Source organism: Oncorhynchus mykiss, chromosome 1, assembly GCF_013265735.2.
Source record: "Oncorhynchus mykiss isolate Arlee chromosome 1, USDA_OmykA_1.1, whole genome shotgun sequence".
Lineage (NCBI taxonomy): Eukaryota > Metazoa > Chordata > Actinopteri > Salmoniformes > Salmonidae > Oncorhynchus > Oncorhynchus mykiss.
In genome coordinates this window covers 18,369,069-18,393,271 of record NC_048565.1, presented here as the reverse complement: position 1 = coordinate 18,393,271, position 24,203 = coordinate 18,369,069, and the positions used below count along the sequence as shown (strand labels likewise).

Here is a 24,203-nt window from a genome sequence, read left to right as displayed (position 1 = left end):
AACATGTTTCCCTTTGTCCTTTCCCCACACAGATATCCCTGTCTTTCCAACCATTACGGCCACGGTGACTTTTCAAGAGTTCCGCTACGACGAGTTTGAGCAGTCCATCTTCACCATTCCCAATGAGTACAAAGAGGACTCCAGCCGCTTCCCTGACCTTTAACCCCTTCGGCTGGACACTGGAAATCAAATTGTCGTAGGAGAACAAAAATAAATTGAATGTGTGAGATTTTAAATGGAAGTAAAAATATGTTGTGCATGTAATGTTTATAAAGGGATTATGCTTAACTGACCTGTAGTAAAGCACTGAATTCACTGTATGGGACATATGTGGAGAATAATAAATACTGTTCCACTGTAAACAACAAGTAGCTACTATCCAGAGCTTTGTTTGGAGTAGCGTCATTGAACTTTGGGCACTGTTTAGATGCACTACAGCCAGTCTGTACTGGGCTGTACTACAGTCTGTACTGGGCTGAGCAGCAGAGATGGCGGACCTACTGCACCAGTCGATACTCAACCCTTTGGTACATAATCTGAAACACATCCACCTGGAAGCAATGATAGAAATGCTAGGAATTTTAATTATACTAGAGCGGAGTTGTCTTATTCTACTTGACTGGCAGCAAGCGTTGCATTAAGTTATTACAAGCCTTGTTTTCATAATCTACCTAAACTATGTAACAGACTGTACACTTCAGTTAATGAAAATTAACCAGGTGTACATTTTTGAGATTACAAGTTCTGTAGATGATTAGGTACGAAATGAAGTACAATGTAAATTAACTTTTTACAGGTATGAAAAACCAGGCCTTTCCCTGCGCAAGGTGTAAATACCTCTTTTGATTGTATTTTTTATTTATTTTTGTTAATATGGGAGTAGAGGTCTTCTATGACAGGAAGAGTTTCAGAAGTTTTATGCAAAGGTTAGTTGATGTTATTTGTCCCATGAGGTCATTGGTTTGTATCGTGGTGGCAATGGATATTTTTGTACATAGAATATTGGGCTGGTGAAGGTCTCTCCAATTCTTAGTTTTTTTGTCTTTGTCAGACCTAAGTCAAGTCTTAGTTGACATCTTCCCTACATACCTATGTGTGAGCCAAGTGTACAAAGCACGGTGAGATCTTACAGCCTTGAGTTTTGCAGTGTCCAAGGACTGGACTATTTGGCAGAGTTGCAGTTAGGATTTCAGGAGTGTTCATTTGTTTCAAGAACAGTTTGTCAAGTCCTGTTTGCAAGAATGTTGCTCCTTAGTTGAGGAAAAAGTCAAATCCAACAAGCTCAACTATGCCTTTCTTCAGGAATGAAATGGGGCGTCGCTGAAGTGGTGCTCATGTGGTTCTGCTGGGTGCAACAGGGTTCGCTGAGCTGGAGGGTGTTCAATTCAGCACCAGTAGACATGGCAGAATGCTTTGTACTCTATTTACATTGATCAGTGGCCTATTGACATAGCCCGTGTTTATCAAGCTTCCACATACCACTGGTTAGTGCTGCAAATGGAAGTGTGCTTTCTTCACTTGTGCTGAATGTTTTTACTACCTGGCTTTAGCAGCCACGCCCTAATGTACACATGCATTTTCATGTCAGCTGTACAGCAAGACCTTGTAAAAGCCTGCCACACTATTTTCATATGAAAAAGTACTCAAATAAAAAGTCTCAATGAACTTGTGTACCATTTGTTTAGCATGCATTTCAAAACTGGTGCAGGTTATTGAACATATCCCACCACACAACCATAGCCATGTTGACCAAGTTTATTAGATCCTTTGTAAAACATGTTGCAGACAGTACACGGTGTTCATCATAATCCACGAACACTCATTTTGATCTACAGTATATCGTCACACGGGTGGGAGGGTATGACTGGACACAACAGTATTAAACACACTTAACAGGAGTCAATTTATCAGGATTCTAACAAAGAATAGAAAGCTGCACTGCACCAAAAACAATGGTACCAGGTTAAATAAGATTAACAGTGAGTAAGCTGGGGACTAAACCCTGTCCTGTAAATTTAAATACACCATTTCAGTGAGTCATTTTAGGAGAAAACAGTTCTCTACGTTCAAGATTAGTAAAATCTTTGAGGACCAAAATAGAAAACACTTTCAAAATTGCTCACATTCAACAGGCCCTTCAACTTAAAAAAAGAAAAAAAAAGAAAAAAAGTAGTACAGCAATGTGACATTTTTAAAACTCATCTTTTACAAAAAAGGTACTCATTTGGGCCAAATTCCTACACATGCTCACTGGTAATGTCCACTACAAAAATAAACTGGCATTCCAAACAGAACAAGATTTCCCTAACAGGTCTCTAAAATGCAACTCCAATAAGACTACAAAACAGCAGACACCTGCAAGTATTCATTTAAGGTTTTGAGTGATCCATGATGTCATCTGGCTGGGTCTCTCTGGGTGCACTCAGTCACTCATCTCCATGTCGTCCTCATCATGGTGGTCATCTCCATTCTGTTTGGACTTCTTGCTGCTCTCCTCTGCAGGCTTCTTTTCAGACTCCTCCCGGGGCTTAGGGGATGACACCAAATCAGAGTTGCTCTTCCTCTCTTCTTCCTCTACCTCTTTTCCACTGTCATAGCCCTGCTCCTCCTCATCATAATCCCTGGTCACCTGCAAGAGCAAAGAGCTCTGAGCAACAAAATAATGAATGGAAAATTAAACAGGTCAGTTAGGACATGACAACATTCAGGGTCTGTTTTCCCCGGACACAGTTTAAAGCTAGTCCTGGCTAAAAACCTATTTCGATAGACATTTAACTGATGTTAGAATGAGATGTGTTAATGAGAGAAAGTCAGTGGTTGCACACCTTGACATCTCCTTTCTCGCTGTCAGATTTACAGTCGTGGTCCTTCTCCTGGTCTTTGCTCTTCTTGCTGGTGGATCGTTCTCTTTCGTCTCGGCCTCTGACCTCTTTCCTCTCGCGATCCCTGTCCTTCTCTCGTTCTTTGTCCTTCTTTTTGTCCTTCTTGTGCCTGTGGGGGGACAAGAACCATTGTATTTAAACAGACAGGTACACCTACAGATCACTGCATTGTGGAGTCCAGTGTGGTTCTGGAGGACCATTTCATGTATCACACTCACCTTCTAGGGGAAGGGGACCTGGACAGTTTCCTCTTTGGGGACCTGGACTTCTTTGGTGACCGAGAGGCACTGCGGCTTCTTCTACGTCTCCTGTTGAAGACCAGATAGAGATGCGAAGGAAACCAATTAATTACAATATAAGAATTTAACATTTAAAAAAACATTTATTTAAGCATGTTAAAAAACAGCTGTGTGTTAGAATGGTGTGGGCATATACAGGACATTAAAAATATTTATGCGAGTAGACCACTGATTGGCCAGGTCATCCTCCTCAGGAGGGTGATGTCCTCTGAGGAAATAGCAAGTTTTTTTTCAACCGTCTGTTTTAAATGCATGTCTGAGTTTTTTTATTTTTTTTGTGCATTTTTTCCCCTCTCCAATTCATGCTTTGGCCACAAACACAAGTCAACAACATTATTTGGGTTTGAGTTAACAGAATTTACTTTTAAAAGTGAGTTTGTCACTGGACAGTTACTTTAATCCTATATTCCACTGGTTGTCTTTGGATTCCTGAAAAGGTCTAGAATATCAAGCGGGATCAATGCATTTAGGTCCTCTTATATATTACGTACAGTAGTGAGACCATACATTTTCATACTTTCCCCACTGCAGGAATCGAACCCACAACCCTGGCATTGCAAGCGCCATGCTCTACCAACTGAGCCACACGGGACCATTGATTAACCATCATACCAGCAGACTCCTCCTGTATTTAAACCACTCACCGACTGATGCTTCGAGACCTCCTGGTACTGCTGTAGCTCTTAGGCGGAGTCTTGGAGCGCTTCTTAGATTTCTCCTCTTTCTTCTTATCCCTACAGGAAAAACAAAGGCAAACAATGATTTGAAGGAATCCTGATACAGGCACATCATGCATTTTCCTAACCCCCGCTGTGAATAAAACACTAGATGGACACACCTGGATTTGCTGCGTCTGCCCCTCTCTCTGGAGTGGGACTTCCTTCTGCGGGGGCTCTTCGACCGCCTCCAGCTCCTCGAGTGCGACCTCCGTCGAGACCTGCTCTTCGATCGCCTGCAATCAGAACAGACCGTTAACCTCTTGAAACTAGGGGGCACTATTTTTAAGAAAATTAACATTCCCAAAGTAAACCGCCTATTTCTCAGGACCAGATGCTAGAATATGCATATAATTGACAGCTTAGGATAGAAGTTTCCAAAATTGTCAAAATATTGTCTGTGAGTATAACAGAACTGATATTGCAGGCGAAATCCTGAGAAAAATCCAATCAGGAAGTGACTCTTATTTTGAAACCTCTGTCTTTCTATGCATCCCTATTGCCCATTGAAAGGGATATCAACCAGATTCCTTTTTCTGTGGCTTCCCTAAGGTGTCTACAGCCTTTAGACGTAGTTTCAGGCCTTTATTTTGAAGAACGAGCGTAAACGACTACATTGCATAAGTGGCCAGCTGAGGGCTCTCAGAGTGATTCTTGCGTAAGACAGGGGTAGTAATTTTTCCTCTTGCTCCGACTGAAAAGCCAATTGTCCCAGTTGATATATTATCGAATAGATATTTGAAAAACACCTTGAGGATTGATTATAAAAAACGTTTGCCATGTTTGTCGATATTATGGACATAATTTGGAAAAAAAATAAAATCTGCGTTGTCGTGACCGCTATTTCCGGTGGATTTCTCAACATAACGTGACCAAAAGGAGGTATTTTGGGTATAAAAATAATCTTTATGAACAAAAGGAACATTTGCTGTCTAACGGAGTCTCGTCAGTGAAAACATCCAAAGATCAAAGGTAAACGGTTAATTTGATTGCTTTTCTGATTTGTGACCAAGCTTCCTGCTGCTAGCTGGACATAATGCTATGCTAGGCTATCGATAAACTTACACAAACACTTGTCTTGCTTTGGCTGTAAAGCATAATTTCAAAATATGTGATGACAGGGTGATTAACAAAAGGCTAAGCTGTATTTCACTATATTTCACTCGTGATTTCATGAATATGAATATTTTCTAGTAATATGTTTTGACCGTTGTGCTATGCTAATTAGTGTAGTTGATGACAATTCTCCCGGATCCGGGATGGGTAGTTCCAAGAGGTAAAAAAAAGAAAAGAAAACAGAACTCAGAGCTGTCTCAACTAATCTATGCACTCAACTCAAGTTTGCCAATATCAACTCATGAATATACAGGTAAAGTGGGGCTAACATTCAGCACATTCCCAAAATTGCTGAATGTTAGCAGTTTCATCAGTGGCACATCAGTGGCACACCTGTGACGAGAGCGAGACCTGGACCTCCTCCGCCTTGACCGAGAGCTGGAGCGGGAATGCTTGCGCTTGTCGTCTTTCTTATCTGCAATGACATTTACCAGTTAAACAAACAAAAATAATGAATGTTCAGGAAACTCCAATGTAACACAAATCTGAAAACAAACATTACCCTTACAACGACAATGCCTGCAGATGCAAGGAAGAGCACAATAGAGGATAGGAATGAGTCAGTCAAAATACAAGGGTAATACTGCAAATATAAAAGTGGTCTAAATTAGTGAGAACTCACTTCCAGGCTCAATAGCTGCAGAGATGAGAGACTGTGCCTCTCTGACCCTCTTCATGGCAGCCTCAATCTCCTTGTTGGAGTCATTCTTCATACCATGATTAACCATCATACCAGCAGCCATTGGATTCATCCTGCAATGGTCAAAATAATAACAATAAGTGCCATTTAGCAGACACTTTTATCCAAAGCTACTTAGTCATACATGCACACATTTTACATATGGCTGGCCCCGGAAATCGAACCCACAACCCTGATTGTGCAAGAGCCATTCTCTACCAACGGAGCCATACAGGACCACATAAAACCCAGTTAGTCACACAGAAATAATCCAGATGACTTTACCACATATTCAATAACTGTTTGAATAATATTCTTTAGACTGGTTAGAATTGGGAGTGATACTTACTTAGTAGGATCCATGGATTGCATAAGCTTCAGAAAGTCAGCAGAGAGGGCCTAAAATAGAGAACACAAATGCATAGCTATATAAATGTGATAATTCCACCAATAGGTTATCAGAAAAGGTGTTATGCTGTTGTTATAACCTAGATCTGTTTTAAAAGTACAAAGAGTAGTGTAGAAAGTAGCCATGTCCAACCTGAGGGTTCATGTTGCCAGACATGCCCATGGCAACCATGGGATCCATGTTTGGATTTCCAAGAGCTGAAAGGGGCACACCTCCCATCTGCCAGAACAAGGGATACATTAGACAAATAGTATTTTCAGCTACTTTTTTGCTGTGAAGAAAATGGGGCCTTACATGGTTACAGTTAATAGGTCTCAATACAGCACCAAAAGATACAGTCCCTGCAAAACACTTACAGACGCCAAATGATTTGGAGTGGGGAGAAGGCCCCCTCCAGGCATGCATCCCGCCACAGCATTCGCTGGTGCCAGCAGTGACAGAGCTTTAGACTCATCAGGAATCACTCCTGGAGAAAAACACAGAATCAGTACAGGTCTCCACAAACATACACCACACTCAAAACAGAGCCACAGACAGACCACCTCAGGCTAACTACTCTTACTACAATAGATATGTAGCAAGATATACATTCCATTTTGTGATGTCTGAAAATGTTGGTCGCTGACTTGTTTAGTATGATTTCAGAATACTACTAAGAGAACAAAGTCACAATACACACTGTGGTCAACACTGCCAAGATTGTATCACCTGTACTTGTTTTTTAAGTCATGAACCAAACGTAAGCAAGCACAGCCGGTTGTCCAGTGGGATGTGCTCTCAAGTTTCATTAGATGTTTTATGAACAAGCGATACGCGTCGGCTGCTTCGCTACAAAGCACACAAAAACATCAAGATACACAAAACAAAGTTCATGATTTTGGCGTCAACAGCAGGGAACAGTTCATTACTTTTGCCTCAAACACTTACCATTACATTAAATAAAATAAATGCTCAACCAAATTCTGTTTTCTGGGCTTTTGCTGATGGCTTCTTTCTTCCAAAGAGCCTACAACACTTGACTGGCTACTGTATTCACCAGGTACAGTGTTGTAAAGTTTAACTTAACTTGCAACTTACAGAAATGCTGACAAGGAAAAAAAAACAAGTACAGAGTAGGCTCTTATAAGTAACGGAAAATTCCAGCAAAAGGCCGAATACAATGCTGCCCAATGCTGAAGGAAAATATTATACAATAGTTAAATAAAAAGGAAAATCTTATGAGATGATCCATGGGTGTGCAATCTGAAATTAAGCTAATTTCAAATCAAACAACTGTTCATATTTACAGAGAAATGACAGAAAGGACACTTGAGAAACAGGATAAGCTGCAGAAGACAAAACTGTTGGGTGGCATTTTCAGCAGGGCCTGGTATATAGGGCTGGCTGAACCAGGAAAAAGAACTGTAAAACACAACAACAAAAAGAAAAACCACCGTTAAACGTTTGTCTTACTGAACCCTTTCAGAGTCAAGTGGAGAGGATCATTATAAAGCATTTCACTGCAACAACAACCAGAGTTATTTTACCTGCAGTATATGTGGGAATGGAGATACACATATATAAAAGGACTGAAACACAGCTATTCAAGTTGGATGGGTTAAGGTAAAAAAAAACAAAAAAAAACATAAGCATGTGAATCTTCATAATCAGGACCAAAATGGTGTTCAGAATCTTCCAGGACTATAGCTAGAATTAACTAAAATGATGTAGACCTAGTACTATACAAATCTACTCTGGCATGCATAGCTGCAATTAGTTAATTTACCTTTGCATGCTTCCTTTAGCTGATTAGATGCACACCCACTACTGATTGTGACCTTCATCAAACTTTAAATCTCTTAAGTGTCCAGATTTGAGATTGTTGATATGCGGGGACAGGGCGAGCCCTCGGGCCCTGCTATTGCTATGGTTCATTGAGTGGTTACCCTTATAATGAAAAAGAATGCCTTGGACATAGAGAAAGAGTTAATCTTTACAGCAGAACAGTGGGAAGGGACTCGTGAGCCGAGTGGCCATTTATTTGTCTAATATCCTGATGGTTGTAGAGGACCCTTTTCAGTCAGCATGGAAGGGGTTCTGCAAATGCCTTGTCCACTATGAAAACCACAACACAAATGACAGAGAGAGAAGTTTAAAAAAATAAAAATATGCTAGTACAGCAAGATTACACATATTCCCCTTTTACCCCTAGTATATTTCCAAATTTTTGCAACAATCCAAATAGTGTATGGTTTTGGATGTAGCGTTGGGTTTGGTTAAGCTTTGTTAGTTCATATAGTATGTTGGAAAACATTAGAAATAGGACAAAGATCACCAACCTTCTGCAAATGGGACAACAATCAGAGCTCTGTCCACGAAGACGGTGTTGGTCAGATGCTGGGACACTCCAACAGACTCCGTCTCAAGGAACTTTACAAAACAGACACGTGAAGTCACAGGCAAGGGAGATTCACTGGAAGAAAATACACATTTGTTGTGCAAGAAATAAAGATTCTCGACATAAGGTAACAGAAACAAGGTTCTAACAATGGTTAGTACGGCGTATTCGTGAAAACAAATGCTCACTAATCATTTTTCTAACGAAGCATCTTGTATGCTATAATTGGGAAGAGTTGAAAGAACATATCTCTTGCAGTCTTTTCTTTGCCACGAGAGCTTCAGAGGGATGATCAAGAAGTCTCCTAACTCCTACCTTAACTGCAGTGCAGCCAGGTGTAATTCGACAGGTGAAAAACAGCAAAGCACAGAACACATCAATTAGGCTAGCTCCTACTACCCTGCCCGGTTATTTCATAGCATGGCGAGGGTAATTCAAAGATTCAAAACAGCTTCTGCTTCCAGTTTGTTTGGTCAACTCGGGATATTATATTAAATTAAGAAAAATAAACTGATTAATATTATAACAATTAATTAAGTATTCTAATGATATGGATCAACTACCATTGACTGCACTGCAGGCCTGCTTTGTTTTTCGGTAGTTGGTATAATTTAGCTAGTTTACTAGCTAGCCAATGTTCCATATAGGTAGTGTGGGAAAGAGTTCGTATATATCGTCTCCATTAAAATTGATGCAACAGCATTTACTACAAAATTAACTAGTTAACCATTATCCATCGTTAACTAGCTAACGTTAGCTAGCTAAATTGCGAGCGTAGACAAGTAACGTAAGGCGCGAGCTAGGCTCAAATGCATCAGTGGCGCAAGTGTGCTATGCTAGTTAAGGTATATTATGGCCGCACAGGCCCCAAACAGCACTATGACCATTAAAAAAAAAAAAAAAAAATAGAAAATGTAGCTAGCTATGTCGCTAGTCAGTTAACTACATTGTTTCATATTCAGAATACTCACTCTGGTGGAAATAACTTAAGCTCTTCAATATTTCCCAGAAATCCGAAAAGAGTTCTCATCTGTTCGGAGGTGGTGCTCGGAGACACATTTGTCACTTGAATAACGTTCGTCATTTTCCACGACTAGTTTGTCAATTTGAAACTCACAAAAGTCAAGCTAAATGTAAAGAAACCAGCTAAATTAGCATCTAAAGAACTTAAATTAGAATTGTGCTGTCAAACAAACAACTAGCTAGCTGCTACACACAATTTAATTCCCACCGCCATTAGCTAGAATATATTGTAGCTAGGTCTTCTTGATTCAGTCATATGATATGACTACCCGCCCTCCGTATGATAGGCGTGGCAGTGCTGACGTACTGGTGGTATGGCAAATTATGTTTTTCAAATTAAATTGTTCCCCAATTTACCATGAACTGTTCTTGTACACTGTTTCACTTATAGTAGCTACTTAGATATCACTTTGTGCGTTTTGTCAGGTTTCGTAAAACAGTCGGCGGAAGAAGCAATGAACTGATGCTGCGTTCAAAACAACTGGAAGGCAGTGATATTTAGGTCGGAAAATCGGAGCTCTAGAAAGAGCACCCGAATTCCTGACTTGGAATTCCGAGTTGGATAACCGTTCAAAACTATTTTTCCTAGTTGGAGCTCGATGTTCCGACTTCCCAGTAAACTAGGACTCTGACTGACTTCGGAGATTCTCGAGTCGCCAGTTGGTATGAACGCGGCATCAATCTAGGGGAGTGATTTAAACGTCATCACCGGAAGTGGCATTTAGATTAGTGTGACAAGCTAGCTACAAAACATCTTATCTATAGTCTGAATACCAATGTTATGCAAATGTTTATTTCTATTTCAAGTTGACAAGCAATATAGTCATCAGGGGAATAATTTGCGGTCCTCGCGGTGTTCGTGACATGTATTTTGTCTGTACAAACCTGTTGCTTCCAAAATGTGCATCTTTAACAGAGCTAGTGTTAGCTAGCTTGATAATACTGTACCACAGAACAATGAGGTTAAGTTATGCACATCTTTGACTGTACTGTCGTTGGTACCAGTCTGCCTGCTCCAACTCAGCTGTCACAACTGTCTCTGTATCGAGTTCTCCAACACCAACATGGTGAGTTAATGCATGTGTACTGTTTTCTTGTTCTTTACTGTTGCATGGCCACATGCATGGCCACACTCCGTCACATTACAAACAAGTAATTGGAGGAAGGATTATGTTTTTACCTCGGTCTGAACATTAATACACATCGCTTGCGGTACGATTTTGGAAGCATAATGACCTTATTTCATATCAGCAAGAAACAATTTAGAAAAAAAACGTTATTGCTACCTTTTGTATAGGGTTGGGGTTCCTACATGACCATATCTCCATGTTACAGCCCGTGTTTACAGATGACAGACAAGAGGTACCATTTGTTCTAAGTAGCTATCTCGCATGCTCTGAAATGTGTTGTCACTGAAAAATACTTTCGGCTCCAATTGTGGTAAAGCCGGTTAAAACAATCTATAGTGTGTATTTAGCATGTGAAATTATTTTTGATGTGATATGAAAGTAAAGGGATTTTTGTCTTGAACCGTATCGTATTTGAGAAATGATTCACGTTTAAATTTAGTATTTGGCTGTTTTGTCTGCCAGAGGCAGGAGTAATGGTAACGTTAGGCTTCTTAAGAGTACATCTTGGGTTAGGTCATTGCATGCTGAATAACATGGTCGCCGAATGCAAGCATTGGAAGACACTGGCAATTTTCATGCAATCTTTTCAAACTCAGCTTAGCTCTTCATACTGTCTGTTGCAAGAATTGCTGTGTTTATTTTAAGAACATGACTCAGCTACTTTATTCTGGATGCATTTATTTTGCATTAGCTATGCCACATTTCTTTCATGTGATAATAATGAACACTTTGTACATTTCAACTAAGGTAGACTGACCTTAGTAATTCATTCCTTTTTATAGGAAAAGGACTTCTCAACCTTGTCAGGGTGTGGACAAGACTAGTAAATTATTCTCAAACCAACACTGCGCAATAAGGATCCAGCATGTTAAACTCAGGGTTCATCCCAATATTTTTCAAGCTGAGACAATAACAGCACTTCTGCATTCATCTGTGGGAGTCACAGCATGGGTATCCTGAGGGTTCTAGTCAACACTATGGGTAGAGTCAGCACCTTCAGGTCCTATCAGTTTGTCCTCCTCCTCACGGCTGCACTGGCCGTTGTAGCCTTCTATTTCTTTGGCTCAGAGAGGCATGATTTCTCCAGCACCACCAAGCGCATCAAGCAGACCCAGGCCAGCCACAACACCAACCGGAACGACGCAGACCTTTCCCTGGACACCAGGCTGGTGCACCCTGAGGGAGGAGAGTTGGAGAGGGATGGAGAGGAGGGTGAAGTCAGGGCCAGGAGGGCAGACAGTGGGCATGAGGTCAGCCAGTACTACCATGCCCTCATGATGTTCACGAAGGTGGACAAGAGCCGAAGCCTGCAGGAGAAGTTCCGGGTGGCCATGTTATCCATGGCGAAATACAGCCTCTTCCTGGACAAAGAGGTGCTTGTCCTTCATTTTGTGAGCGATGAGGCCAGCCGAGAGTTGGGCGAGAGGATGCTCCCGGAGCTGCTCCTCGTCGGAACTTTTCAGTATGAGGTAAGTCTGTTTGGAGCCATGCATCTTGCCAGGATTACCACTCAACTTGTGTTAAATGGAATGTTAGTCCTAAACTGTGGAGTCTAGCGTTTGAACCTTTAAAAATTAAGCTTAATCCCTCACCTGGCAAACACAGGCTTTGTTTGGCGGAGCGTACTGGCAGGTAATTGCACAAATGCACTGTGAATAGTTTAACGCAGGGGGGCAGTGTTGCCTTTCCAAAACATCGTAGTTTAGAAATCCCCTTCTGCTTTCTTTTTTCCCCTTCAGCCACTGGAAGGATTAAGCTGTACCTAATACAGAGAGAAAAGAGATCACTTTATTGGTAAATTGCACACAAGGTCCAACCGAAATTAGACTTCTGCTTTTAACCCAACCCCTCAGACCGAAAGTAGTGTATCCATCTCCGTCTATGTATACTATACAGTGCATTCTGAAAGTATTCAAGCACCTTGACTTTTTCCACTCTTACATTACAGCCTTATTCTAAAATGGATTAATGCCTCAGTTTACACACTGACTCTGACAAAGCGAAAAGTTTTAGAAATGTTTTCAAATGTATAAAATAAGAAACATACTTTATTTACAACTTGATTGGAGTCCACCAGTGCTAAATTCAATTGATTATACATGATTTGGAAAGGCACTCACCCATCTATATAAAGGTCCCACAGTTGACAGTGCATGTCAGAGCAAAAACCAAGCCATGAGGTCAAAGGAAATGTCTGTAGAGCTCAGAGAGAGAATTGTGTCAAGGCACACCTGGGGAAGGGTACCAAAACATTTCTGCAGCGTTGAAGGTCCAAGAACACAGTGGCCGCCATCATTCTTAAAATAGAAGAAGTTTGGAACCATCAAGACTCTTCCTAGAGCTGGCCGCCCAGCCAAACTGTGCAATCGGGTGGGAAGGGCCTTGGTCAGGGAGGTGACGAACCCGATGGTCACTTTGACAGAGCTACAGAGTTCCTCTGGAGATGGGAGAACCTTCCAGAAGCACAATCTCTGCAGCCCTCCACCAAATCAGGCCTTTATGGTAATGGCCAGATGGAAGCCACTCCTCAGTAAAATGCACATGACAGCCCACTTAGAGATTGCCAAATGGCACCTAAAGACAGACCATGAAAAACAAGAGTCTCTGGTCTGATGAAACCAAGATTGAACTTTTTGGTCTGAATGCCAAGCATCACGCCTGAAGGAAACCTGGTATCATCCCTACGGTGAAGCATGGTAGTGGCAGCATCATTCTGTTTGGATGTTTTTCAGCGGCAGGGACTGGAAGACTACTCAGGATCGACAAAGATTAACAGAGCAAAGTACAGAGAGATCCTTGATGAAAAACTGCTCAGGACCTCAGACTGGGGTGTAGTTTCACCTTCCAACAGGACAACAAACCTAAGCACACAGCCAAGACGACACAGGAGTGGCTTCGGGAAACAAGTATCAATGTCCTTGGTAGTTCCAAACTTCCATATAAGAATGGAGGCCACTGTGTTCTTGGGGACCTTCAGTTCTGCGGACATTTTTCGGTGCCTTGCCACAATCCTGTCTCGGAGTTGTACGGACAATTCCTTCAACCTCATGGCTTGCTTTTTACTCTGACATGCACTGTCAACTGTGGGACCTCATATAAACAATTGTGTGCCTTTCCAAATCATGTCCAATCAATTTAATTTACCACAGGTGGACTCCAAGTTGTAGAAACGGCTCAATGATCATCAATGGAAACAGGATGCACCTGAGCTCAATTTCGTGTCTCATACTTATGTAAATAAGCTATTCATGTTTTTTTTTTTTATATAGATTTGGTAACATTTCTAATCCTGTTTTTGCTTTGTCTTCATGGGTTATTGTGTGTAGATGAGGGGGAAAAAATTAATCAATTTTGGAATAAGGCTGTAAAGTAATAAAATGTGGAAAAAGTCAAGGGGTCTGAATACTTAGTCCATGCACATACAGTCCATGCATGGTCTTTAAGCGTGGTGAGAATGAAGGTGCAGTAATATAGGAATGGCTCTGTCATCTGTTTCTCTTTTCAATGAAAGTTGCATGCAATGAACAGGTACAAGTATGTATGTGTGCATACAGCAGAATAATTACAGGATGTACATTTACCTTTTGAAATTGAATATAGAAAGTGGTGTGTGTGTGTGTGTGTGTGTGTGTGTGTGTGTGTGTGTGTGTGTGTGTGTATATATATATATATACAGTACCAGTAAAATTGACACATCTACTCATTCCAGGGGTTTTCTTTGTTTACTATTTTCTGCATTGTAGAATAATAGTGAAGACATCAACTTTGAAATAACACATGGAATCATGTAGTAACCAAAAAAGTGTAAACAAATTAAAATATATTTTATATTTGAGATTCTTCAAAGTAGCCAGCTTTGCACACTTTTGACATTTTCTCAATCAGCTTCATGAGGTAGTCACCTGGAATGCATTTCAATGAACAGGTGTGCCTTGTTAAAAGTTAATTTGTGGAATTTCTTTCCTTAATGAGTTTGAGCCAATCAGTTGTTTTGTGACAAGGTGTGGGTGGTATACAGAAGATAACCCTATTTGGTAAAAGACCAAGTCCATATTATGGCAAGAACAGCTCAAATAAGCAAAGACAAGGCCTGCTGCAAATAAACCACAAGTAAAGGACACACATAATAAAAAGAAGAGACTTGCTTTGGCCAAGAAACACAAGCAATGGACATTAGACCGTTGGAAATTTGTCCTCGGTCTGGAGTCTTTTTGAGATTTTTGGTTCCAACTGCCATGTCTTTGTGAGACAGAGTAGGTGAACAGATGATCTCCGCATGTGTGGTTCCCACGCTGAAGCATGGAGGAGGAGGTGTGTGGGTGTGCTTTTCTGGTGACACTGTCAGTGATTTATTTAGAATTCAAGGCACACTTAACCAGCATGGTTACCACAGCATTCTGCAGCGATACGTGCCATCCCATCTGGTTTGCGCTTAGTCCCACTCATTTGTTTTTCAACAGCACAATGACCCAAAACACAACTCCAGGCTGTGTAAGGGCTATTTGACCAAGGAGAGAGATGGAGTATTGCATCAGATGACCTGGCCTCCACAATCACCAGACTTTTTTTCTGGTTTACTACATGATACCATATGTGTTATTTCATAGTTGTTGATGTCTTCACTATTATTCTACAATGTAGAAAATAGTCAAAGAAAAACCCTTGAATGAGTAGGTGTCCAAATGTTTCACTGGTACTGTCTATATAGTGTCAGCTCATTCATGCAGACTAACCCAGTGGTTTCAAACACACAAAAATGAATATTCAGCTTCTACCACAGAAACAAATCACTCTCTATGACACGCACAGTCCCTAATGGGATGGCTGTGAACTGTGATGGCCTGTGGGCATGTTGACATGGTTGTCTGCAAATCCTCACCTAATTTCTGTAATTATTCATCTCAGGAGGGCCAACATAGGACAGTGGTTATGTAAACCCTTTCGTGGCTCCCTGACTGTTTAGTGACAACTGTCTGAGACCCCTGTGAACGAAACCCCTGTGAACGAAACAAACAACTCTTACTATTCTAGTCCAATGTCCCATTTTCAGGACCCTGTCTTTCAAAGATAATTTCTAAAAATCTAAATAACTTCACAGATCTTCATTGTAAAGGGTTTAAAAACTGTTTCCTGTGCTTGTTCAATTAACCATAAACAATTAATGAACATGCACCTGTGGAGCGGTTGTAACAGCTTACAGATGGTAGGCAATTAAGGTCACAGTTATGAAAACTTAGGATACTAAAGAGGCCTTTCTACTGACTCTGAAAAACACCAAAAGAAAGATGCCCAGGTAACATCTCACAGCAAGAACTGGCAAATCTGGTGCAGTCCATGAAGAGGAGATGCACTGCAGTACTTATTAATGCAGCTGGTGTCCACACTTTTGATTGGGACACATTATTCAGTTTCTGTTAGTCACATGTCTGGCGAACTTGTTCAGTTTGTCTCAGTTGTTGAATCTTGTTATGTTCATACAAATATTTACACATGTTAAGTTTGCTGAAAATAAACGCAGTTGACAGTGAGAGGACGTTTCTTTTTTTTGCTGATTTTACATAGACATACATGCATGTATGTATGAGTTACACACTGTAACAAGCGTGTGTGTGCTTGCATACGTGTATATGCTTGAGTGGCCTTGTTGACACTAGAGCAGTCCATGTGCTCTGAAGGAAAGTGTTTTTTGTTTTTCCCAGTCCTAGTCCCATGGGTTCTGGCCAGATTTGTGTCTTTTATGATTTGTTAGTCAATGGGTACAAGCATGGGACAGGACATGGGACTTTCCACGATGACCGTGGTTGGTTTACTGCAGGCTCCCATGACGTAGAGGGGTGACTGTCCGTGACCCTAGTCCCTCTGTTCAGTGGACTGGAGTCAGCAAGCCAGGAAAAGCTGAGAGGAAGCTTTGCTCAATGTGGGCTTCCCTTCTCAAACCAGTGCAGCGGGACAACCAAAATTCTGTTATTTTAGAATATGTGGACATCTATAAGTACCTAGGTGTCTGGCTAGACTGTAACTCTCCTTCCAGACTCATATCAAACATCTCCAATCCAAAATCAAATCTAGAGTCGGCTTTCTATTTGCAACAAAGCCTCCTTCACTCACGCCGCAAAACTTACCCTAGTAAAACTGACTATCCTACCGATCCTCGACTTCGGCGATGTCATCTACAAAATAGCTTCCAATACTCTACTCAGCAAACTGGATGCAGTTTATCACAGTGACATCCGTTTTGTTACTAAAGCACCTTATACCACCCACCACTGCAACTTGAATGCTCTAGTCGGCTGGCCCTCGCTACATATTCGTCGCCAGACCCACTGGCTCCAGGTCATCTACAAGTCCATGCTAGGTAAAGCTCCGCCTTATCTCAGTTCACTGGTCACGATGGCAACACCCATCCGTAGCACGCGCTCCAGCAGGTGTATCTCACTGATCATCCCTAAAGCCAACACCTCATTCGGCCGCCTTTCGTTCCAGTTCTCTGCTGCCTGTGACTGGAACGAATTGCAAAAATCGCTGAAGTTGGAGACTTTTATCTCCCTCACCAACTTCAAACATCTGCTATCTGAGCAGTTAACCGATCGCTGCAGCTGTACATAGTCTATTGGTAAATAGCCCACCCATTTTTACCTACCTCATCCCCATACTGTTTTTATTTATTTACTTTTCTGCTCTTTTGCACACCAATATCTCTACCTGTACATGACCATCTGATCATTTATCACTCCAGTGTTATTAACCTGCAAAATTGTAATTATTCGCCTACCTCCTCATGCCTTTTGCACACAATGTATATAGACTCCCCTTTTTTTTCTACTGTGTTATTGACTTGTTAATTGTTTACTTACTCCATGTGTAACTTTGTGTTGTCTGTTCACACTGCCATGCTTTATCTTGGCCAGGTCGCAGTTGCAAATGAGAACTTGTTCTCAACTAGCCTACCTGGTTAAATAAAGGTGAAATAAAAAAAATATATTAAAAAAACCTGCACATGTTCATCTGATCATTTATCACTCCCGTGTTAAACAAGTCAGAAATTTAGTTTTAAAACAGCACATTTTCTAAAGTTTTCGGTCAGAGTGCGCGCCATTGTCCACGCCCACCACCTAAGCCCCATTTTGATCCAGAAAAAGCCCTGTTATGATACAGTAGGTGAGTTTTTAGTTTTTTTTTCTCATGCTTTCTTTTGCCATCCTTTTTCTTAATGTTGTGCTCGATGATGTCAAAAATAGAATGTAAGTAGGACTTGGTACAGTACAACTGAGGAATATAATTGTAATAAGAGTACAACTGAGGAGTCTCTGACACTTTTCTTGTATTATTTAGTACATGTGGGTTGTTGGGAGGAGCTCTGCCCCGTCTTGTTTACTATCTCAATTATTCATCCATAGCTCTTAAAAAAATAACTTAATCTATTAAATATACAAACAAAATCTATAAATAAACATCATTAATGTTTAATTTTCTGCTGTCATTCCCGCATTTTCTGTGCTCAGGCGCTCTCAACTGTATGTCATTTGGGAAAGGCAATATCACCATTTGTTGGGTTAAGAATTTTGAATTGATTGAATCCAATGTTAATGTGATGAAGGTCTTTTAATTGCACTGTGGCTAGTGGGTAGTTTACATAACACTTATGTACCGGAAAATGGGCTTACGTAAGATCATATTTGTTTCTGCAGAAATAAATATATGTAAAATCCTCTTCTTCTAATCTGGAGGGAGATCCACATGATCTGACTGGGGAATGCGGCTCGGTTCTGCTTCTCATCCAAATCCCTGCACTGCACCATGGGATTAGGGCCCCTGGGGTAGCTTGGAGTGTGACCTGCTGGGAGAGTCAGGGAGATGGGGCTCCTGGAGAGGGGAGGGTGTTTGATTGTGAGGAACCCTTATGCACATCCCCTTTGAAATTAGAACAATAAGGTTATAAATGTCATGGGCATGTGTCTTGTACAATTGTCAGTATCAATTCTGAATTACTTGAATGTCTGAATGACATGTTTCTCATATGCCTGACTGCCCTTGTTTGTGGTGAAGGTGGTGTTCCATGACGTGGGGGTCCTGAGCCAGAAGCTCTTCCCCATCGTGGAGGCCATGCAGAAGCACTTCAGCGCCGGCTCCGGGGCCTACTATAGTGACGCCATCTTCTTCCTGTCAGTGGCCATGCACCACATCATGCCCGCAGGTAATAGTTACTTTATTTACAAAACCAAATCTGAATGATGTTTCACGTTTTCATAGGTATTTACTGTATGTTCCACTGCACAGTTGATATCATTACCATTTAAAACTATGAAGTTAAGTGTCACTCACTATATTAGTTGGGTGTGCTTTGCTCCCGAGGTCTGTATCAGATGTTTACTACTATTTTTACTTTGGATGACTCACAGAAAGTACCCCGAAGTCTATCCCAAGGTGACCAGCTCAATCTGAAGTTCTGTGCTTGGTGGATGACTAATCTATCTAGCCTGGGTGCCAGTCTGTTCTCTTGCCAACTCCTTATGGAATTCTCATGCAAAATGGTTTGGATTGACAATGGAGTAGGCAACAGCACAAACCGATCTTGGGACCAGGCTAATCTGCCCTAATGGAGTCAGAATCCCAGAAGGCTGTGTAGAGTAGAGATGGCTAGCTGTCTGTCTCTCTTTGTCTGTGTGCACAATGGTTGAAATGAAAATTGTAACGCGCTGTATAATTCCTTGTGCAGCCGTGTAGGCAATACAGCTCGCTTAGTTCCTTGATCTGATCTGTAGGCTATGCATCAAAGTAGCCTAATTTGCATTTTTTCAACAAATATAATCTCAGCGTCTGTTCAAACAATAAACCCCCAAAAATTGGATCCCTATTATAGTCCCCACAAAAGTTGTTTTTTATTTAGAAGTAATAACTAGTGATTCCAGGCTATTGGTAAAAACAGCTGCGAGATATGTGCTTTTCCTCCCTGACTATTCTTTGCTGATATGGGAGTGCGTACTGAAGCAGCATATCAAAGGGGAATAACATGGTAGGTTACGCTGGGAAATATATTCATATTTAATTATGAATCAGATTATTTCAAATGGCGATGTGGGAAGAAAATCAAAATCACTTTATTTTCAAGATTGATGTTTTGGTTTAGCTTTGCATTAAATTAACAACCTATTTTGCATTGATAACCAAATATAATCTCAGCGACTGTTCAATCAATAAACCAAACATTGTAGCCTGATTAGAATCCCCCCAAAACATATGTTTAGAAGTGATAACATTATTCTAGGCTATTTTGAAATGTAAAATCAGATGCTGTGTGCTTCTGGGGCGGCAGGTAGCCTAGTTGTTAAAGCGTTTGACTAGTAACCGAAAGGTTGCAAGATCGACTCGCTAAGCTGACAAGGTAAAAATCTTTCGTTCTGCCCCTGAACAAGGCAGTTAACCCACGGTTCCTAGGCCGTCATTGACAATAAGAATTTGTTATCAAATTGGGATAATATTGTAGGTTACACTGGCAAATATACTGTAAGAATATTATTTAATTATAAATTGTATTATTTCACATGGAGATCGAAAAGGCTAGCTAGCATGCAGTGTTTATCCAACTTGCTAGCAAGGGAAGACAATTAGAGGGACACTTATTTTGCTTTCACCACAAATGAGAAGACAACAAGAAAACCTCTGTCGCCCCCTTTTGAATGTTTCTATTTGGGAGTCTGGACCGGTGAGGTATCATGCTACCAAAAGGTGAATGTTGTTTTAAAAAATCTGACTCCACCCAGCGCATGCAAGTTCGTAGATCTCAGCACATGAATATTGTAGTAGAGGGTGTAACCCTCAGTGAGTCATGACTTGATTAGTGAGTGGGCACAGATGGGCTCTCGGATGAGAGACTGAGGAGTGTTTTGCAAATACTCTCACTCTCTTTATCTCTCACATGCTCAAATACACTCATACATTCTCTCATTCAATTTCACACACATTCACTCACTCTCTCGTATTTATACCCCTTGACTTATTCCACATTTTGTTGTGTTACAGCCTGAATTCAAAATCTACACACAGTACCCCATAATGACAAAGTGAAAACATGTTTTCACCATATGTCATAAGATCAGTCAGTCAGTTGTCCATTTAGGTCGTAGGAAGCAAAGTTTCAGTGTAAACATGACCCAAAGTGCCTTTAGTGAATGCACCAGAAACACAAGCCTTGGATTCCAAGAAATCCTGAATTCCTATAAGAAGAAACATCCGGGAGAAGATTGCAGCTTGACATTTGCAGACTTCACGGACTGGTGGAAGAGCTTTTTTTTCTTTTTCTCAATACTTTTTTGTCATTCACACTAGACTGGTCAACAACACATCGCTCAAGGCTCAGTCAAAGAGGTCTGAAGAAAAAATGCAGGCATGAAACACACTCAAAGGAATCAAACGAGGTCTGAGAGAGGAATGATTAAGAATGAATGTGCTGTGTTCCTCTGTCTGATCTGTTGTCACTCTGAGCTTTCACATCTGCCCGGCCAATTTACTGCTTGCCCTTTCAAATAGCAATTGAAGGCTAACGTGAGGTTGAATAGATGTTTTTTCTGTCCATGTTTTCTGCAATTCTCGCTTCAGATTCACCAAGTAGCTTTTCCTTCGTCAGAGGAATTGTTATATCTTCAGAGGGACTGCTGGAGTTTTCACTTCACTTGAAGATAGGCAGTTTGTGTGATTGTGAATGTGATTTTGTGTGTGTGGACCTTATATTTTCTGCACAGTTGAGTGATCGCTAGAATTGCCACAAATGGAGATGTGAGGGAAAGTGGGTCAAGTGCAGTTATTTTATTTATCGTTTTGATGTTTATCATTTATATGAAAGTATTCCAGCTGTTTTGGAAAAGATGTAGCTCTCTGTGGGGGCTATAGATGATTTGTGTTAGGCTTTCTCCCTTTTACCCCAGCCATACGAACTGTTCATTACTCCAACCATACAGAACACTATGGGTAGCATGAGGCAATGCAAATGGGGGAAAAATGGCAACCTTGACATTCCAGGTCACAACAATTTCATCATACAATACTGTCACTTGTCAAACATTCAACTCCAAAGTGACTCACAAGTATGTACAGTGAGGGACTGATCAACAGCCTAAATCAAATCAAATGCTATTCATCACATGCTTCGTAAACAACAGGTTTAGATTAACAGTGAAATGCTTACTTTGTCAACAATGCAGAAATAAATCAAATAGAAAAATAATAAATGTAATAATAAATACACAACGAGTAACGATAACTTGGCTATATACACAGGGTACCAGTACTGAATCGGTGTGAAGGGGTTGTCACGACTTCCGCCAAAGTCGGCTCCTCTCCTTGTTTGGGCGGTGTTCGGCGGTCAACGTCACCGTCTTTCTAGCCATCGCCGCTCCATTTTTCATGTATCCATTTGTTTTGTCTTGTTCCCTGCACACCTGGTTTTCATTCCCCAATCAATCTACATGTATTTATTCCTCTGTTCCCCATGTCTTTGTGTAAGATTGTTTGTGTTACGTGTGTATTGTTGACACGCCAGACTGGCTTGTTTTTTCCATGTTATTTTTCACAAAGATGTTTATTGTTAAACTTTGCAGTTAGCCTTCAAAATAAAACTATGTCATTGACAGTGATACAAATAGTAGAATTATGCCATAATTGAATAGATCATGCTAAACGAGTTCGTAATGTTATATAAAATCAACAAAAGACAATTTGTTAATTTGACAAATCTGTTGAAATCACACTGGATGTGTTATACTTTAGAATTGCATTGGGGGCATACTTATATCACCATACAGCTTTACCTATGGATTGTGGATCAATGACATGGGGTATCCGTCTATTCAGTGGCACCCAGAGAACATTAGCATTGTAGCTCTTATTGCGGGACTGTGAATTGAGCCACATTTACTGTCAACCTATGTGTATTGAACACTATTCCAGAGGAAAAACAATATTGCGTGGATCTTTTGGAGTCTGATAACTCTGAGAAGGATGTTGGGAAACATACATTAGGTATTGAGTAGACTGATACCTCATTTCATTGATCCCCAAACCTTAGGTAAAGCTGTACTGTGCAATATGAATGTCAATACACACAATAGGCTGACTGCAGATGTGATTTCACAGTCACAGTCCCGCGATAAGAGCTACAATGCTATTATTTGCATAAACTCTTCACAGTGGTGTTTTCCTTGGGTGTCACGGAGTAGATTGATACCCCATTTCATTGCTTCACATTCCAACCTTGTTTAACATTATCTAGTCTAAATATGGCATGATTCCACCAATTGTAACCTTCTGCATTACTTTCAAAGATTTACTTTCATTTTGAAGGCAAACCGCAAATTCCACTATTGTGCCTAATCCTTATTGTGGCTAGCTTCACAACACATAACCCAGTCAAGTCTAGCCTCACTAGCCAGATGAAGCTAGCTGGCTGCTTATAGCGTTCGTTTTGAGCAACAGGGTTAAGTAGCTGGCTAGCTATTTATTTTCATGAACTGAAGTTAAATTTCAATAGGCGAACAACAAGTGGCTACCTAGCTAATACTTACTCACAAGGATTCCTAAATCATTGCTAAGAATAGTGAACATGACTTTAGTTTCTACTGGTCATTGTTTTCAGGCTGGTTGTATTGGTGCTAGCTAGATACTAAGCTAAAGCTAGCTAGCTACCCCAGAAGTTGCGGTCGAACATATAATAATTTATTACCAACGCGGTATTGTAAACACATATTTCGTGGCTGGTGTTTGCTTGTTTGCAGACTTTTTTGTTCAGCTTTGACAGTGCTACTGATAATAGTGGTGCCGCTTGCACTTGCAAATTCAGAACACACAATATTCTATAATAGAATGGTGTTCTTTGACGTGTCAAATTAAAAGCTTATTTAACGCGTCAAATAGTGTTATTTAACGTGTATCTTTTTTGACACGCAAAGACCCAGACGGCGTTTCATAGTGTAACTCCGGTAGGATAACATCTGAAAAATAGTGCACTTGGTAACGTTAGTGTGTATCGGTGCTCGACCAGTCGCGAAAACCAACATCACCCATGACAGAGAATGGTTGATTGTCATGGGCAATGAATTCTATTATCTTGGCGTTAATGGATTTCGCCTTGGAGTTGTCTCGCTGAATTGTTCTTACTCTTTAAAATGACTGCTCGACTTGTTGACTGCTCGATCTACACAGCAGACATTGTGGGCTAGGTTAGGAATGCTGTGTTGCAAGTGTAGCGCAACATTTTACGTGGCATCATTATGTCATGTTATATAGGTATGCACGTCAGCTTTGACATCGGTTTTTCACATTGACGTTAAACTAGACATCGGGCCGATACCGATGTTGGCCTTTTTAGGCTAATATCGGCCGATTTCAATGTTCACCGATATTTTGTGTGTCCCTAGTATCTAGGAATGAAGTGACAAGGCAAAAGGATAGATGATAAACAGTATTACCAGCATATGTGATAAGTCAAAAAAGTTAGTGCAAAAGGGGTCAATGCAGTGTCGTGATGTGACTTTCATTAATATGATGACTGTTTATCGAAACAAACTAACTGTTTAATTG

At 40.7% G+C, this 24,203-nt stretch overlaps 3 protein-coding genes across 8 annotated transcripts in view; 2 read left to right on the top strand and 1 right to left on the bottom strand.

Annotated features, from left to right (window-relative positions):
- Positions 1–2,151, top strand: part of LOC110497762 (ankyrin repeat domain-containing protein 13C) — a 59,397-nt gene extending 57,246 nt beyond the window's left edge. For both annotated transcript variants that reach the window (XM_021574242.2, XM_021574151.2), the window contains one exon: positions 33–2,151. In XM_021574242.2, coding sequence (XP_021429917.1) covers positions 33–163 — 131 coding nt within the window. In that variant the 3' untranslated portion in view covers positions 164–2,151. The remainder of the gene's footprint in view (positions 1–32) is intronic.
- On the bottom strand, positions 1,740–9,904 carry LOC110497920 (serine/arginine-rich splicing factor 11). 5 transcript variants are annotated; one of them, XM_021574669.2, is made up of 13 exons: positions 9,450–9,656; positions 8,420–8,553; positions 6,810–8,195; positions 6,458–6,567; positions 6,234–6,320; positions 6,042–6,091; positions 5,636–5,766; positions 5,347–5,428; positions 4,020–4,133; positions 3,826–3,915; positions 3,101–3,190; positions 2,826–2,991; positions 1,740–2,647 (listed from the first exon to the last, which is right to left on the bottom strand). In XM_021574669.2, exons 4-13 carry the CDS (start codon positions 6,500–6,502, stop codon positions 2,423–2,425), a joined length of 1,080 nt encoding a protein of 359 aa, XP_021430344.2. In that variant the 5' UTR covers positions 6,503–6,567; positions 6,810–8,195; positions 8,420–8,553; positions 9,450–9,656; the 3' UTR covers positions 1,740–2,422. The 5 variants fall into 5 exon arrangements, with proteins under 5 accessions (XP_021430344.2, XP_036815389.1, XP_021430107.2 ...); XM_036959494.1 differs by lacking the exon at positions 9,450–9,656 and having other exon boundaries at positions 6,810–6,929; positions 7,388–7,502; positions 8,420–8,556; XM_021574432.2 differs by lacking the exon at positions 6,810–8,195 and having other exon boundaries at positions 9,450–9,904.
- A 290-nt stretch (positions 9,905–10,194) lies between these two features.
- The window catches only part of xxylt1 (xyloside xylosyltransferase 1), a 72,390-nt gene continuing 58,381 nt past the window's right edge, over positions 10,195–24,203 (top strand). The window contains exons 1-3 of the mRNA XM_021574921.2: positions 10,195–10,568; positions 11,414–12,100; positions 18,678–18,825. Coding sequence (XP_021430596.1) covers positions 11,579–12,100; positions 18,678–18,825 — 670 coding nt within the window. The 5' untranslated portion in view covers positions 10,195–10,568; positions 11,414–11,578. The remainder of the gene's footprint in view (positions 10,569–11,413; positions 12,101–18,677; positions 18,826–24,203) is intronic.

What these genes read in the sequence shown, in the direction of transcription:
- LOC110497920 (XM_021574432.2), bottom strand. Translation starts at nt 9,562, where the DNA reads ATGACGAACGTTATTCAAGTGACAAATGTGTCTCCGAGCACCACCTCC. An exon ending in TGCAGCTATTGAGCCTGGAA is followed by an intron (nt 5,429 to 5,635) that starts GTGAGTTCTCAC and finishes ATGTCATTGCAG; the next exon opens with ATAAGAAAGACGACAAGCGC. An exon ending in AGGTCTCGAAGCATCAGTCG is followed by an intron (nt 3,191 to 3,825) that starts GTGAGTGGTTTA and finishes GGTCTTCAACAG; the next exon opens with GAGACGTAGAAGAAGCCGCA.